The following is a 14977-nucleotide window of genomic DNA, read 5'->3' on the forward strand; positions in this document are numbered from 1 at the left end:
CTCCCCTCCCCGGCACGCTACAACATTGAGCTTTTTGTGGGATCTGAGGACCCACACCTGGGCCCTCATGCTCACACTTGCCACCTCTTGTTTTTCTATTTATTTACAAATCGAGGGTTATAGGGACAGAGAGCAAAGGACAGAGAGCAAAGGACTTGTACCCAGTCAGGCAGAATATGGCGCACAGGTGGCCCTGGGGCCAGAGTGCTGATTTCAGAGTAAAGATTGGGGCTGTGGTGGTTTGAATGGGAAGGGCCCCCGAGAATGCTTGGTTATTAGGAAGTGTTGCTACTTGATAGGGATTAGATGTGGCCTTGTCGGAAGAAGTGTGCCTCGCTGGAAGAGGGTTTTGGAGTTTCAGCTGCCCAAGCTGAGCCCCGGTGGCTCTGGGTCTTCCTGCTGCCTGCCGATCCAGATGTGAGACTCTCAGCAATGTCTCCAGCCCCATGTCCGTGTGTGCCACCATGCTGCTTGCCATGACGACAATGGACTTAAACCTCTGAGCTGTAAGCCGGCCCCAGTGAAAGGTCTTCCTTTGTAAGAGGTCACAGTGTCTCTTCACACCTATAAGACACTGGCTAAGACAGGGGCCTAAAGCAGCATCACTGAGCAGGTCACAGTTGACACACAAACCTCATCCTGGTGGCTTGTGACAATTCTACCTCACCCATACCTCCATCCAGGATTAGCTAAAGCTCCTGGGTACGTCTTCACTCTGAAACATGGCTGACACTGGGCAGAGGATGAAGGAAAGCAGCCCGCCCTCGTAACTGCAGCCCCTTGACATGTAGCACCCTTACCTCACAATCAGGAGGAACCTTAAGTCCAACAGGGCTGAAGGTCACACTTTGATTGTGGAGTAGACAGGATTGTTGGCAAAGGCCACACCCAATTAACCAGAGATACCCAGCCAAAATAATGGTGCCTGTCAGGTCAGGACAACACACTTCTCACACTTAAGGGCTTCACATGTCCTGATCATAACAGCAACAAATCAGACAGTCCAAAGGGAAGATTATGTCAAAACGAAAAGCGCAGGGGCGCTGTGTGAGACATGGGTGTGCAGTGAAGATGGCAGACAGTTGGATCAAAATGCATTTTATAATGTTGACTGGTTTTATGTCACAATTCAGAAGCCTGAATTTCTAGCACCCAGGAATCAGAGACAGGATTGAAGTTTGACGCCAGCTTAGTCTACATGGCAAAAACCTCACACAGAGACACTTTTAAAAACACTTCCCGCAAACATGCTTTTAAACTACTACACCTATGTCCAACATGGGCGCACATGCTGACCTGCATGCATGCAGAGGTCAGAGGACGACTTTGCGAAGCGGTTTTTCTACGTTCACTGTGGATTATTTTTTTAAGATTTATTTATTTATTTATTTATTATCTGTAAGTACACTGTCACTGTCTTCCTTTTTCTACGTTCACTGTGGATTATCTTTTTAAGATTTATTTATTTATTTATTTATTATCTGTAAGTACACTGTCACTGTCTTCAGACACTCCAGAAAAGGGAGTCAGATCTTGTTAGAGATGGTTGTGAGCCACCATGTGGTTGCTGGGATTTGAACTCCGGACCTTCGGAAGAGCAGTCGGGTGCTCTTACCCACTGAGCCATCTCACCAGCCCTCACTGTGGATTTTGAACTGGGCATTGAACTCGGGTCATCAGGCCTGCACAGCTAATGTCTTTACCTGGTCTAAAGAGCCATATCCCATTCTGCAATCTTGTTTTTGACACATTACCACCATACACAGCCCAGGCTGGCCTCATTCCTCCTGCCTCTGCCTCCCAAGTGCTGCTTGTATGGTAACACCTGGTCGATCTATAGTGTTTGCAGTAAGAAACGGTCTGTGTAAGGGTGCTGCTGGCACTGGTGGGTGGTCCAGTGTTGCTGTCCAAGACAGGAGCCACAAGCCAGTTGCTTTCTGGGGTCTACTCCAGAAAGTCCACACCAGATATCCAACTGTGGACTTCCTCATTAATGTTTCTCTTATATGCTTTAATTGAACAATATTGATTTTTTTTCTTCTTTGGGGGCTGGAGAGATGGTTCAGAGGTTGAGAGCACCAACTGCTTCTAGAGGTCCTCACTTCAATTCCCAGCAACCACATGGTGCTCACAACCATCTATGAGGTCTGATGCCCTCTTCTGGCACACAGGTGTACATGCAGGCAGAACACAGTAAGTAAATCTTTTTTTTTTTTCTAATTTTTTTTCTTTTTAATTTTGACTTTTGGAAAACTGCCACAATGATGAGTCAGGTTCTATTTTTTTTATATGAATTGCTGTTGTATGTACATTTCTGTTTTGCCTACCTGTAAGTCTGTGTGAGGGCATCAGGTCCCCTGTGAGCTTCCATGTGGGTACAGGAAATTGAACCCCCCCATCAGGTTGCATATCTACTGTATTTCACCAGACTACCCAAAACCTGCCAATGGAGTCGAGTTTTCCTTCTACGCCATCCTACATGAAAAGATTCATCCTTTGGCTCAAACATAAATGTCTCCTTGCTTGATTCATGTTTTACTTAAGTCTCTCACAGAAGCAAAACCATGGATGGCCCTGTATCCCTCTTTGTTCCCCTATGATCTAAAACTATCTCCCTGGCTGACCATTTAAGTACTGGCACTTGTCAGGGGACATAAACCCAGGTGAGTGTCTTAGTCAGGGTTTCTATTCATGCACAAACATTATGGCCAAGAAGCAAGTTGGGGAGGAAAGGGTTTATTCAGCTTACACTTCCGCATTGCTGTTCATCACCAAAGGAAGTCAGGACTGGAACTCAAGCAGGTCAAGAAGCAGGAGCTGATGCAGAGGCCACGGAGGGATGTTCTTTACTGGCTTGCCTCCCCTGGCTTGCTTAGCCTGCTCTCTTATAGAACCCAAGACTACAGCCCAGGGATGGTCCCACCCACAAGGGGCCTTTCCCTCTTGATCACTAATTGAGAAAATGCCTTACAGTAGGATCTCATGGAGGCATGTCCTCAACTGAAGCTCCTTTCTCTGTGATAACTCCAGCTGTGTCAAGTTGACACAAAACTAGCCAGTACAGTGAGCAAAGTGGCTCCTTGCTACTTAGAAGTGGTTAATAGAGCTGGAGAGATGGCTCAGTGGTTAAGAGCACTTGACTGCTCTGCCAGAGGTCCTGGGTTCAATTCCCAGCAACCACATGGTGGCTCGCAACCATCCGCAATGAGACCTGATGCCCTCTTCTGGTGTGTCTGAAGACAGCTACAGTGTACTTATTTATAATAAATAAACTTAAAAAACAAAAAAAGTAGTTAACAGCACTTAGGCTGAGGAGGGGGGCTTTACAGCTTGGCTCTGCTCTGCTAAGTAGCTCAGCCAGGAAGTCTTCCTGCCTCGCTAGCGTGTGGATTATGATGGGAAGTACCCTACAGACTTTACCTTACACCTGTGATGGCTGTGGCTTCAGTTCCCGGGAGCTGGATGCGGATCCTGGTATAACCAAAGCTGTCCTTGCAGTAGCAATGACCTAGAACCTAGGCTCTGCAATGACCCGCCACTCCTGTGTCTCTGACAGCTCAAAGGACGCTGACGCCTGCAGTGAACTGGAAGAAACTGTCACATCGAAGCCCAGTACCCCAGGATTCCACCCCCAGCAGTTGGCTGGATCTCTTCTTCCACAGCCTGGTTCAGGCTAAGATGCCTCTGATGGCCACTACTCACAGGAGTCTCAGATGAGCTTACCTGGAAAACTACAAACACCTGCTCCTTTGTTTTACTTCCATGCCTTCATGGTTGGCCCTCCAACCTGCTTTTCCTCCCCAATTCCCAACCATGTCCCATGAGATCACCCTCCGAGGATGAGACCTTAAGATCTGAGAGACCAAGAATCTACACCCTCCCCCAGACCCTACGGCTCTGGCCAGAGGAGCCTGTCTCAACACCTAACCCATCCCAAGGGAAGCACTCTGGTGTCATCAGGCCTGAAGAGGCCTGTGTCTCTATCTTCTACCTTCTACATCCTCTCCCTACACCACACCCAGTGTTCTCTGAATGCAGGAGCCAGAGTAAGCTGGGTTGCCACCTGGTGGGGGCAGGGGGAAGAGCAGGCCAAAATGTCTTCCAAGATTTTGGGTCTTCTCTTTCTTTTATGATGGCCCTTGGAGAGTCACAGCTGGCCACACCACTCTCAACCACCCTTAGTCCCAGCCCCAAATCTTTGTCACCACTCCACTGAAGAAAAAATGGACTCAAGGTTAGAGTTTATACAATTCAAGATTTATGTAAAGTCCAAGATCCTTAAGTTATTCTTAAATTGCACAATGCTAAAGACAGTCTATAAAAGAGTCAACACCACTGCAAGGTAATTCAATGAAGTTTCTTTTTTTTCTTTTTTTTTTAAATTCGTACAGAAAAAAAAAAATCAAATTCCCAAATGACAGTCTCCCACACAGCTTCCTGTCTGCACAGGAAGCGCAGGGGCCCTGGCTGGAGCAGCAGGGGCGGTCGGTCCCACTCTGTGGGACGGATGGACGTCGTCGATTTCCTCGGGAAGAATGTGGAAGAGTTTTGAGTTCCCTTTGTTCTCCAGTGTGTCTTGTACAAAATATTACATCTTTAAACATATTATTTACAGAGTTCGAACAAATAGAAAATGGTTACAAATTACAACCAGGCTTGGCAAGATAACAGCTGCCCTTCCCCCCACTCACTGGGGTCAGGTGTGACAAACTGTTCCTTATTTACATCTATGTTTAAAAAAGTCTGAGTTCCTAGAGACCCGGAGGAAGTATATAAAAACTGCTAAACACCATCAATTCATCCAAGCGAGCTATCCAGGGAATCGATACCAATTAGTCCATGTCTCACTCCCTGAATAAAGACTCTAAAATTGATCCTCTCAGCCAGCCCCACACCCGCCCTGGCCTGCCTGCTGCAGTGTGGGGTTTGGGTGGGGAGAAGGGAGCGGATGGAATGGGAATAGCCTGGCTAAGAGGCCTTCCTGCAGCTAAGCCAGCTGGCCGGTGTAGCGCCACTCTAAGGCTTTGAAAGAACACACAGGTCCTCCTGGGAGGACCCTCCTCCTCCACAGGACTACAGAATGGGGAAAGAAGACTCAGTGAGAACAGTGTTTGTTACTCTGCTCTTAAAACTCTGTCCTGGGTGCCAAACCCACTCTCAACAGTGCAAAGAAGACCGAAGCAACTCAGGAGCCAAGGTCAGAGGCTGGCATAGTAGCTGTCTACCCACTGTGCAAGGCCTCGCTCCACCAGCGACCGGTTTATCAACACCACCTGGAAAAAAAAGAGAGAATTCCTGAGAACTCTGCATGGCACCCAAGGGGCTAGGTCTCAAGTCAGCGTGGGTCCTTCAACCCAAGTCTCCAGGCATCAGCCAGGGAATGGGTGCAGACCTGGCGCATAAAACCACAACAGGGTTCTTACTCAAATGTTGTGCCCTCTGGCACAGGCTTCTAACATCCTGAAGAAACCGAGTCTTGATGGTAAGGATAGGAACAATGGACAGAGGTCCTGGAAGGTCTAGAGTGGGGTCTCCCCCGCTTGGAACTAAGGGTACTTTGTGTTGGGAGAGACCGTCCCAGAAGTTACATGTTCAATAGCACATCTAGCTTCATGACACTACATGGCACCACCCATTACATGACACTAATATCATCACCCCCAACCATGATGTGGCACTGGTCCACAATCATGCTAACAGTGGCCAGAACTAGTTCCCAGTCAGGATCTGGGACGAAGGGGGCAGACTCACTTCATCTCCAACCACACTCCATAGCTGAATCAGAGGAAGGCCAGTCGCACTGTAGCTTGTCACCTGGAGGGACATGGGACATAGAAAACATCTTAGGCTGTACACACTTAAAACTTGTGAGACAAGTTTTTCTATGTAACACACAGGCTTCAAACTCAAAATCTCCCTCTCTCAGCCTACAGAGTGCTCGATTCAAGGAGTGTGCCAGGCCTGCCTTATGCACTTCTTCACGACTGCAGGCCACTCCAGGCTCATGACCATAGGACAGGAAGAATTTTAAGTGTCAGATCTCAAGAAGTCTGGACACTTAGTTGCACTAGGCAAGAGCCTCCACTGACAATCCCTGGCTGGTTTCCAACCTTCTGTCCTACCCCCAAACCTGGGCTAGACTCCTGCCCCCATATACACACTGGGCTAGCTTACACACACGCACACACACACACACACACACACACACACACACACCACACACCTGGGCCAGCCTATATACACACACACACACCCCTGGGCGAGCCTCCTGCCCCCCACCCCACCCCCATACCTAGGCCAGCCTCCTACACACACACACACACACACACACACACACACACACACACACGGGCGAGCCTCCTACCCCCCACCCCCCACACACCTAGGCCAGCCTCCTACACTCTCTCTCTCTCTCTCTCTCTCACACACACACACACACACACACACACACACACACACACACACACACACACACACACACACACACGAGCCAGCCTCCTACTGCCCCCCCACCCAAACACAGGCCAGCCTCCTACACATACACACCACACTTGGGCCAGCCTCCTGCTCCCCCCACACACACACCTGGGCCAACAGTGCTGTATTGCCTGTCATCTCACTCATGGCTGCGTCTGCCTCCGGTGAAAAATGATCATCATCTAGAAGGAAGAAAAAGACAAAACAGGCTCGTCCACCTATAGGCTGCGCCAGACCCTGCAGGCTGCAGAACTGTGTGTAGCACAGCCACCTGGCCACCTGAGCCTATGCCTCTGGTGACTCAAGTGTGTAAACACAGGGGAGCCCAGGCTGCATGTGTTCCCCAAGGCATAGGGTGCACAGAATGGGGCCAGCTGTGCTGAACAAGTTTGTGTGATTGCAACCAAACCAGCAATGCCCCAGAAGACAGGAGGGCATGTCTACTTTATAGGAAAGGCTGACCCCCAAAGGGAGACTTGGACCCACGCTGATTTGAGACCTAGCCCCTGGGTGCCATGCAGAATTCTCAAGAATTCTCTCTTTTCCAGGTCGCTGGTGGAGCGAGGCCTTGCACAGTGGGTAGACAGCTACTATGCCAGCCTCTGACCTTGGCTCCTGAGCTGCTTTGGTTCTTCCCACTGCGCTGGGATTGGAACTAGGCAGCGTTCTAGCCCCAGCAATGGGCCCAGTATGGGTGGATACCCTCTAATGGGCAGGACTCGAGGTGGCTGACTTATAAAAGTAATATCTAAGAAAAGAATGTGCCAAGGCAGGAAGTAGTGGGGTGGAAGGCGAAGCTTAGAAAGTATGGTGGCGAGTCTGTGACAAGGCAGGGCCTGTTCTCCTGGGTCTGGTCAGATTGTTAGATGGACAGAACAGAGAGAAAGGTTAGGAAGAGAAGAGGGAAAGACAGAGCCTGCTGGAGCTCTGGCAGACACTCAGCTGGACTTCAGCTTCTGTTGCCCATGCTGGCCTCAAACTCATGGCAAGCCCCCTGCTCTGTCCTCCCAAATGCTAGGATTTCAAGTGTGCAACACCAAGCCTGGTTACACTGTGGTAAGTCTTGAGCACTTAAAACTGCTCTGGACACAGCAGGATCCGAAGGGGCCGGCCTGGGAGAGGGCAGGGGGTTACACAGACTTCCCTACGGCTTGAGAGCTGCGATCTGACCACTTCCTACATCAGTACGTGTGTCTCTCACAGCCTCCCTGATGTGCAGGCGCCATCCCGTCGTGCCAGAGGACACAGCTAAGGGAGGCCAGCACCCTCTCTAGCAATGCTCTCGGTCTCAGACACACGGGCTGGCACAGTCCCCACACCGCCAGGCGATCTCTCAGACCAGCGTGCCTGTCCTCTCCGGGCCACACTCTGAAGGACCTCAATGGAGCCGCTCAGGCTGGCAGCTGGGTAAGGAGCAGACAGCAGCAGACCCTGAACAAGGCCACAGCAGCACTGGCTTTGCCTGGGGACTTGCTAGGAATCTGAGACCCCAGGCCTCAGTCTAGACTATTCAACCAGAAGCTAACAGTGACAGCAATTATGTCTACACAACACAGACTATAGGCGAGAGCCCCGTGCGCCAGTGTTCCTCACCCTCTTCCCTCGGCAGTTGGGGGTTCGCCTGTTACCTGACAGAGGAACCACACTGTCCAGAAGGACTTCTGCTCCTTGGAATGGCAGGGTCACAAAGTCAGACCTGGAAAGGCAAGAAAGGGGTGGGTTTGACATGGTTGACAGTCCCTGAATTCATCATCTACCCAGCACACCCGAGTGCAGGCGAACAGCTGCAACAAGCCTGACTCAGAGGGAGTCCTTCACCAAACTCAAGCGTCTCTCATACTTTTGAGGCCTGGCCCTTGGGGCTTCTCCCACAGAGCCGCTCTCTAGTTCTGTGTAGCCGAGGCAGGTCATCACGCTTGTCTACATCTGACTGTGAACATAAAGCTGGCAGCAGGAGGGAAGACTCTCGCCCCGCGAAGCTGGGTAGAACTGAGCCATGCACACCATGCAGGGGTGACTTGTGGCTGGCCAAGGAGTCCCACTCACCTAATTTGCCGGAGCACGTCGACTTTCACTCTCTTATATCCACCATAGTCCACGTAGCGAATCTCCACCTCATTGGTCTCCTCATAGGAAGCCACTACTTGGGCTCGCCACCAGGCCCCGTCCGCACCAGGGGCAGCGCAGATAACCGTGACTGCAGGGTGGGAGGACAAGTGTGTGGGACACGTCTGGCCTAGGGCAGGGCTGTGAGGGCTCCCCTGGCCATTGCTCCCCACCCTCCCGCATCGTCAGAGGCATGCATTTTCCCCGGGAGGAGACAGGGACAACACGAATCCTCCACAAAACCTGTCCCAGAGCCAAAGACAAACAAGGGAAAACCCAGCACGTTGGAAACCCAGCTCAGCACATCCCCAAAGCTGCCCAATAATCCTGAAGGGCCTTCAGTCTGGACCGCTGACTCACAACTATAGCCTAAAACTAGTACAAAACTCAGCAAGGGCCTGCCTTATGTGTGTGTGCGGAGGCCGCATATGACCTTAGCGGCCATTCCTCAGGTATTGTGTCGTTCCTCAGATATTAGGCCTTTTTTTAAAAAATGCTGGCTGGCCAGTGAACTCCAGTCCTCTGTCTGTCTCTCTCCTCAGTGCTGAGATCACAAGCATATACCACTACACAGATATCATTCATTCATATTCTCTCTCTCTCTCTCTCTCTCTCTCTCTCTCTCTCTCTCTCTCTCTCTCTCTCTCTCTCTCTCTCCCTCCCTCCCTCCCTCCCTCCCTCTCCCTCCCTCTCTCTCATAACTAGAGGAAATCAAATTCGCATCCTATGACAAGCATTTCACTGAATTACCTCCCAGCCCCTGGGCCTAAGGAAAGGTCCCAGGGAGACCCAAGCACCTAGGATCTGGTCTATTCGGCCTGACGATGGCTCACACCATCCAGCCTCCGCCTCGGGAAGGCAGGAGCTGGGAAGGGTCAGGTAAGGGTCACAGCAGCACCTCCAGGATCTCCAGTAACCAACTGCACTTGGTCTTGATCCAGGGGCAAAGCCCCAGTGCAGCTGGCTTCCCTTCCACTTCAGTTTGAGCTTGACTTCTAGCTAGATCATTAGAGAATCTGATGAAAATTAAAAATACCTCATTCTTCCAAAGGGGACTGGGGTGGGGCCAGGGGGCGGGGCTACTACAGATGACTACAGAAGCCCACGAGGAGATGGGGAAAATATTTTGCATTTAGCCCCCTGCCCACTGATAAACACAACAAAGGTACCCCAGCCCTGCTCACTTGCTGACTGAGCAAGTCCCTTGTTTCAGAGACAGTGGCCTCACCTGTCATGTGCCAACAACCCAGACCACTGCACAGGAGACAAGTCACACCCGATGCCCTACATGACACAGACAGCATATCCACTCTACTTCCTGGTAGGCAAGCCTGGGTACCACCTGGTATCACCCCACTTAGAAGACACAAAGCCCAGTCTGGAGAGGTGGCTCTGGGGTTAGGAGGACATATTGTTCTTGAGAAAGACCTGGGCTTGATTCCTAGTACCAACACAGTGGTTCACAACCATCCACAACTTCAGTTCCAGGGGACCTGAAGCCCTTTCTGACTTCCATGGGCACCAAGCACACAGGTGGTACACATACATACACACAGGCAAAAATACACGTCACACAAAATGAATAAATGTAATCTTTAAAAAAATGTTTAAAAGAAGAGTCCGCCCGTCAAGACATCACTCCAATCTGTACTGCTTTGGCCAGTCAAGCTAACACTGGCTAGCCAGAAAACTCAAACCAGTATAACCCCATAACAGCGCAAGAACTTATGGACGCTGGCACACAAGGGAGTCCTGAACAAGTCTTTTCCTGGTCCAGACCAAGGGTAATGTGGGCAACCCTCCTTGCCTACATGTCTTGGAGAGTCCTAACCAGGCACCAGGACTCCCCCTGACTCTCTAGGTAGCACTTACTTTCCACTGGGGTGGGCAAGGTGGGGATTCCAGGCTGAGAGTAACAGAGGTACATCTGCTGGTCCAGACTGCGCAGTGCATGGAAGGTGGGGTGTGTGTGCTGCTGGACAAATAGGTGCCCAGCATTGACCTGGTTGACCACGATGACTTCCACAGTGATACCATCAGGCAGCATGAGCTAGGGGACAGGAAGAGGCAGCCAACACTGTTATTCTCGTGTTTATGTCACAAGGCCCCAGGGCAAGCCCATGAACTGGCATAGCCATCAGGAACATGGCACCCAGATAGCAGAGGTCTGTAGGCTGTTGTACTGTAATACCCAGACCTGCCTTTAGAGTCGATCTCACCTTCAGATAAGATAGGGGAGACCCCTAGCCCAAAATAGGCAGCCAGAGGCCAACTGTATATGCAGTGCTGACTGACTCTGTGACAAGGGTCCATCTCCTGGAGCATGCAATCACTCCAGTATGGATATTTTGCGCGCACACGCGCGCATAGCTACAGACAATTGTGAGCTGCAGTGTGGACACTGGGATTTGAACTAGAAGAGCAAGCAGTGCTCCTAACTGCTGAACATGAGTCTGAAGTCAAGGAAAGCAAGTATGGGAGTGAGCAGTTTGCTCAGAACAACATGCCTAAGAACACTGGTGGGCTGCCTCAGGCCTCTTTGGACCTGCAGTTAACTAGAAGAGCACCCAGGAGCCTCAAAAGCCAGGTCCCCTTGTGTCCTAATTACTCCTCTGTGCCTTCTACTTGGCCCCTAGATCGATCGTATCATATCCACCTCCGCCTGTGAGATGGGGTCTGTAGGTGTGTTCATCTGCTAAGGCACTGTACAGCAGGTCCTGCAGAGCTTTCTAAAAGCCCCCTGCCCCGGTACCCTTTTCCCTGCCACTAAGCTATGGGCGACAAAGCAGGGCTCCGCACACAGGAAGGTCTGCACTGCACCTTCAAACCTGGTGACCCAAGAACAAGTCCTTTGACTTCTATGGGACCCCGCAGCCCTGCTGACTTCAAAGTTCCTGGAGTCTCCTCTGCAGTCCCACTGAGCAAGCAGAACACAAGAGAAGGAAACCACCCGCACTAGCTACTCTATTATTTAAGAAGAGAGGCTACAGCCAAGCCTTCTGGGACAACCTCTAACTCAGAAGTGAAGCACAGAGTGGGAGCCACGCTATCCCCTAATGCCCAAAGTGAAAGACCCCTGCCTCCACCCCTACAGCACAAGGGTCTCTGGCTGGGGACGACTGAGCTGAAACACCTACCATTCTAAACAAAACCCAAAGGGGCGACTTTCCTGAAGTGGCTGGCCCAGCCCGTCTGAAATGCAGTAAACAGAATGTGGCCCACTTCCAGCAACAGGAGGCCCAAGGAGCACCAGAGGCATGGCTGCTGCAGACAGTACCTTCTCTTCTGCTAACCTCCTGGGCTTCCAGGCTAGGGACTCTGCCTTTACCAACTAAAATCCAGGCAGTTCCCGAGGAAAGGGTCCTTTGCCAGGGCCACTATCCAGCCCAGCTGACTAGAAGAATGTGCATCTAAGTCGCACACAAATCCTTACTGGCAAACCCTACCCAGGACTCTGGCGCTGGGGAGTGAGTGGCTCTAGGTACAGCCCCAGCATTTCAGAAGGCCCACACCCAGTCACCTAGCTCAGTCCTCTATAGTCAAAAACCTAGAAAAAAGAAAGCATGCCTGGGGGGCAGGAAAGCATGACCCTCCCAGTGGGGTCAAGAGGCCCCGGCTTCTTGCCAGCACTCTATCCTGCCTTCAGGGAACACGCCAGCAGAACTGCGTGGAGGCCAGAGCGGGGAGCGCACACACCCCTCGGCCCGCTTGGCCCGGATGCCAGGAGTCTCTCAACTGGGATACGTTTAGGGAAAGGGTCAAGAATTGAGATCCAGTAGAACATGCTCACCCAAGACGTCATCGGCAAGGAAGGCAGTGCCAGCGAAGGCAGTGGTGGCGCATAGATATTGGTGAGGTTCAGTTCCTTAAACTTCTTCCCAATCAAGTTCAGAGCTTTGTCTACATGGTGCTGAGAGCCTACGGGTAAGGACAGACACACAGCCTACGGGTAAGGACAGAACACACGGCCTCTGTGGGTAGAAGAAAAGTGACAGCAAACACCCAACACCCCCCCCCCCAGGGCCTCCTCGGAATCCTCCCGTGCAAGGGTCTCTAAGATGCCAAACGTGTGGCTTTGCTTTAGGAACGAAGTCACGTAAGTCCACTCCCCTCTGGTACCTTTGCCATGCTGACCCATGCTTTGAACACATAAAGAAGCTGGCAGATGGGAAAGGCACAAGTGGACTCAGCCAGAAGGGGCCTATGCACTGTGAGGGAAATGTGGATGACAGGCCCTGGGCCTGTCACTGAGCACCCATCCTTATCCTGGCCAGACAGAGACACGGTGCAGAGGGATAGAGTCTCCCACAAGCACCTGAAACTGGACAGGTCTGACGGGAAGACACCCAGCATGCCCTCCAACTAACTAGAAACCCACAGTTTCTATTTAGAGGCTAAACTTCCAAATGGACAGCTGCAACCAGGGTGCTGCTGCCTTGCATTTCAGGGAGGGGGGGCTGAGCAAAGGGCCACGATGCCACTAACCTTCTATGTGGCAGATCTGGATGTTCTGTGTGTAAGGCAGGGTGGAGATGTAGATCTTGGCACCAGATGTCTGCTTCAGAAAACTCACGTACCGTCCCTGCTTGCCAATCAGTCGACCAACTAAGTGCTTCCAGGGAAAGAGAGAGATGAGGGTGACAGGAACCCAGCTCCTCGAGGCCCGAGGACCCAGGCTCAGTCAAGCCCACACTGTTACTGTCAGCATGTAGTTTTCAGAACTGTTCTAAGCACTTACATTCACTTATAGGACCTATGGTCAGACAACTTTATCGTCTTACACATGAAGAGAAACAGGCTGAGACATGCTCCGGAACCCACCCAAGACCACACAGCTGCTCAGCAGCTGAAAGGGACAGCCTGGCCTGGGACTCAGCATCTCATCCCAACCATATGGCCCAGACCCAGAATATCACAGCACCCCTCCTACGCGCGCGGGCACACACACGCTGAATGATCCACTGCTATAAGAGTTGACTCAAATTCTGAACATCCATCCTTGCCCCTCACTCAGGGCCACAGACAGAGGAACTTGGTTGGACAGTGAAAGCCCGAGAACATGCAACACTCCCACCCTACCACTAACAGCATATACAAGTGCCCAGTGCACCAGAGTTCACGGCAAACAGAAGACGCCAGCCGTAAGCATAATGTAAGACAAGCTCCTCAACAATTCTTAATGACCCCAGCCCTGGAGGGTGGCAAGGGACACGGTCCCTACTCACCCAGGGCCTGCCTCACTATGCCCTCTGTGACCACTGAGGGCAGGACTGATAACAAGGTCACGAGGGAAGGAAACTACCATGGGAGCCAGCAGCCCGGGGTCAGCAGAGGAGTCTTGACCCAAAGTTCAGACTGAGTCTCCCCAGCTCAGCATGGAGCCAAGCGCCCTGGGATTCGGTAGTCTGCCAATTACTTCTGAACCCCGGCGATAAACACTAATAAGTTGTTAAGTTCTAACAGCAAGGGGCTAGAAAACTACTCAGGCGCTGGGGGCTGGTGAAGCACCAGCCATTCATACAATGCACAATGCAGTTAAAACAATGTTTTTAAAAACCAGCACGGGAAAATTAAATTGTTAAATATTTAGAAGTATTAATTAAGACACCACAATCTTGGCTTGTTTAGTAATCACAGGGTGTGAGGTGAGGGGAATGAGCATGCTCACACACAGCCGCTCAGGGCGGGCTGCCTGCCTGCCTGCCTGCCTGCGCTTCTGCCCCAGGCTCTCTGGATTTTACAGCAGCTGAGCTCAGCTAAGTCATCTAGACACCTTTACAGTGAGGAGCAGGGAGGCTCTGGCGCTCACTCCTCCAACTGATGTTTTCTAGCATTCAGGGAAGACCGAGCCCCAACCCACACAGAGCAGCCTGGAGGACCCAGAAAGCAGGGAAGTGAGGGAAGATGGTCTTCCTGCAGCTTCCCAGCTTGGTCCATCTAATGGAATTCGCTGGCATCCTTTAACCCTGTCACTGAGGGAACTTTGAGCTCCCACAGAATCCAGGGTACAGGGAGGTCACTGCCCTTACCTTTGGCACCTCGATCTCCCAGATGATAAGGTCAACCTTCTTAGGGTTGGAGCCTGCCTGGACACTCTGGGGGCTATCGGGCTTGGTAAGCCCGCAACAGCTATCCACTGAATCCATACTGTTCCCGTCAGAACCTGCAGGGGAGGAAGTGACATATATACACACACACACACAGACACCAGCTCAGCCGTAACTATCAAAGCTTCCCAAATTTACAATTCTGGGGGGTCCTGCACACATATACCCCTCTGCAAGCTTGGCAGACACCACAGACTAGAAGGCTCAGGCAACCCAATGAAAGGAGGCTTAGCGTACTAAGGCACCTAATTTTAGCCCGTCACTAAACAGTCCTGCTTGCTTATCTG

The 14977-nt window shown here is 51.4% G+C and overlaps 1 protein-coding gene across 5 annotated transcripts in view; it reads right to left on the reverse strand.

Annotated features, from left to right (window-relative positions):
* Window positions 1–4235: 4235 nt before the first annotated feature.
* The window catches only part of Akap1 (A kinase (PRKA) anchor protein 1), a 33805-nt gene continuing 23063 nt past the window's right edge, over window positions 4236–14977 (reverse strand). For 3 of the 5 annotated variants that reach the window (NR_104310.1, NM_001042541.1, NM_009648.2), the window contains 9 exons: window positions 14613–14746; window positions 13069–13195; window positions 12374–12501; window positions 10456–10633; window positions 8524–8674; window positions 8106–8173; window positions 6586–6659; window positions 5752–5814; window positions 4236–5273 (listed from right to left, as the gene is read on the reverse strand). Coding sequence is in view for 2 of the 5 variants with exons in the window: in NM_001042541.1 (NP_001036006.1) it covers window positions 5199–5273; window positions 5752–5814; window positions 6586–6659; window positions 8106–8173; window positions 8524–8674; window positions 10456–10633; window positions 12374–12501; window positions 13069–13195; window positions 14613–14746 (998 nt within the window). In the remaining 3 variants the exon portion in view is untranslated. Of the gene's footprint in view, window positions 5274–5751; window positions 5815–6585; window positions 6660–8105; window positions 8174–8523; window positions 8675–10455; window positions 10634–12373; window positions 12527–13068; window positions 13196–14612; window positions 14747–14977 lie in introns of those variants that run through there. The other 2 variants (XR_879507.3, XR_388330.3) reach the window with 2 other exon arrangements.

The sequence above is a fragment of the Mus musculus genome, chromosome 11, assembly GCF_000001635.26.
Source record: "Mus musculus strain C57BL/6J chromosome 11, GRCm38.p6 C57BL/6J".
Taxonomy (NCBI): domain Eukaryota; kingdom Metazoa; phylum Chordata; class Mammalia; order Rodentia; family Muridae; genus Mus; species Mus musculus.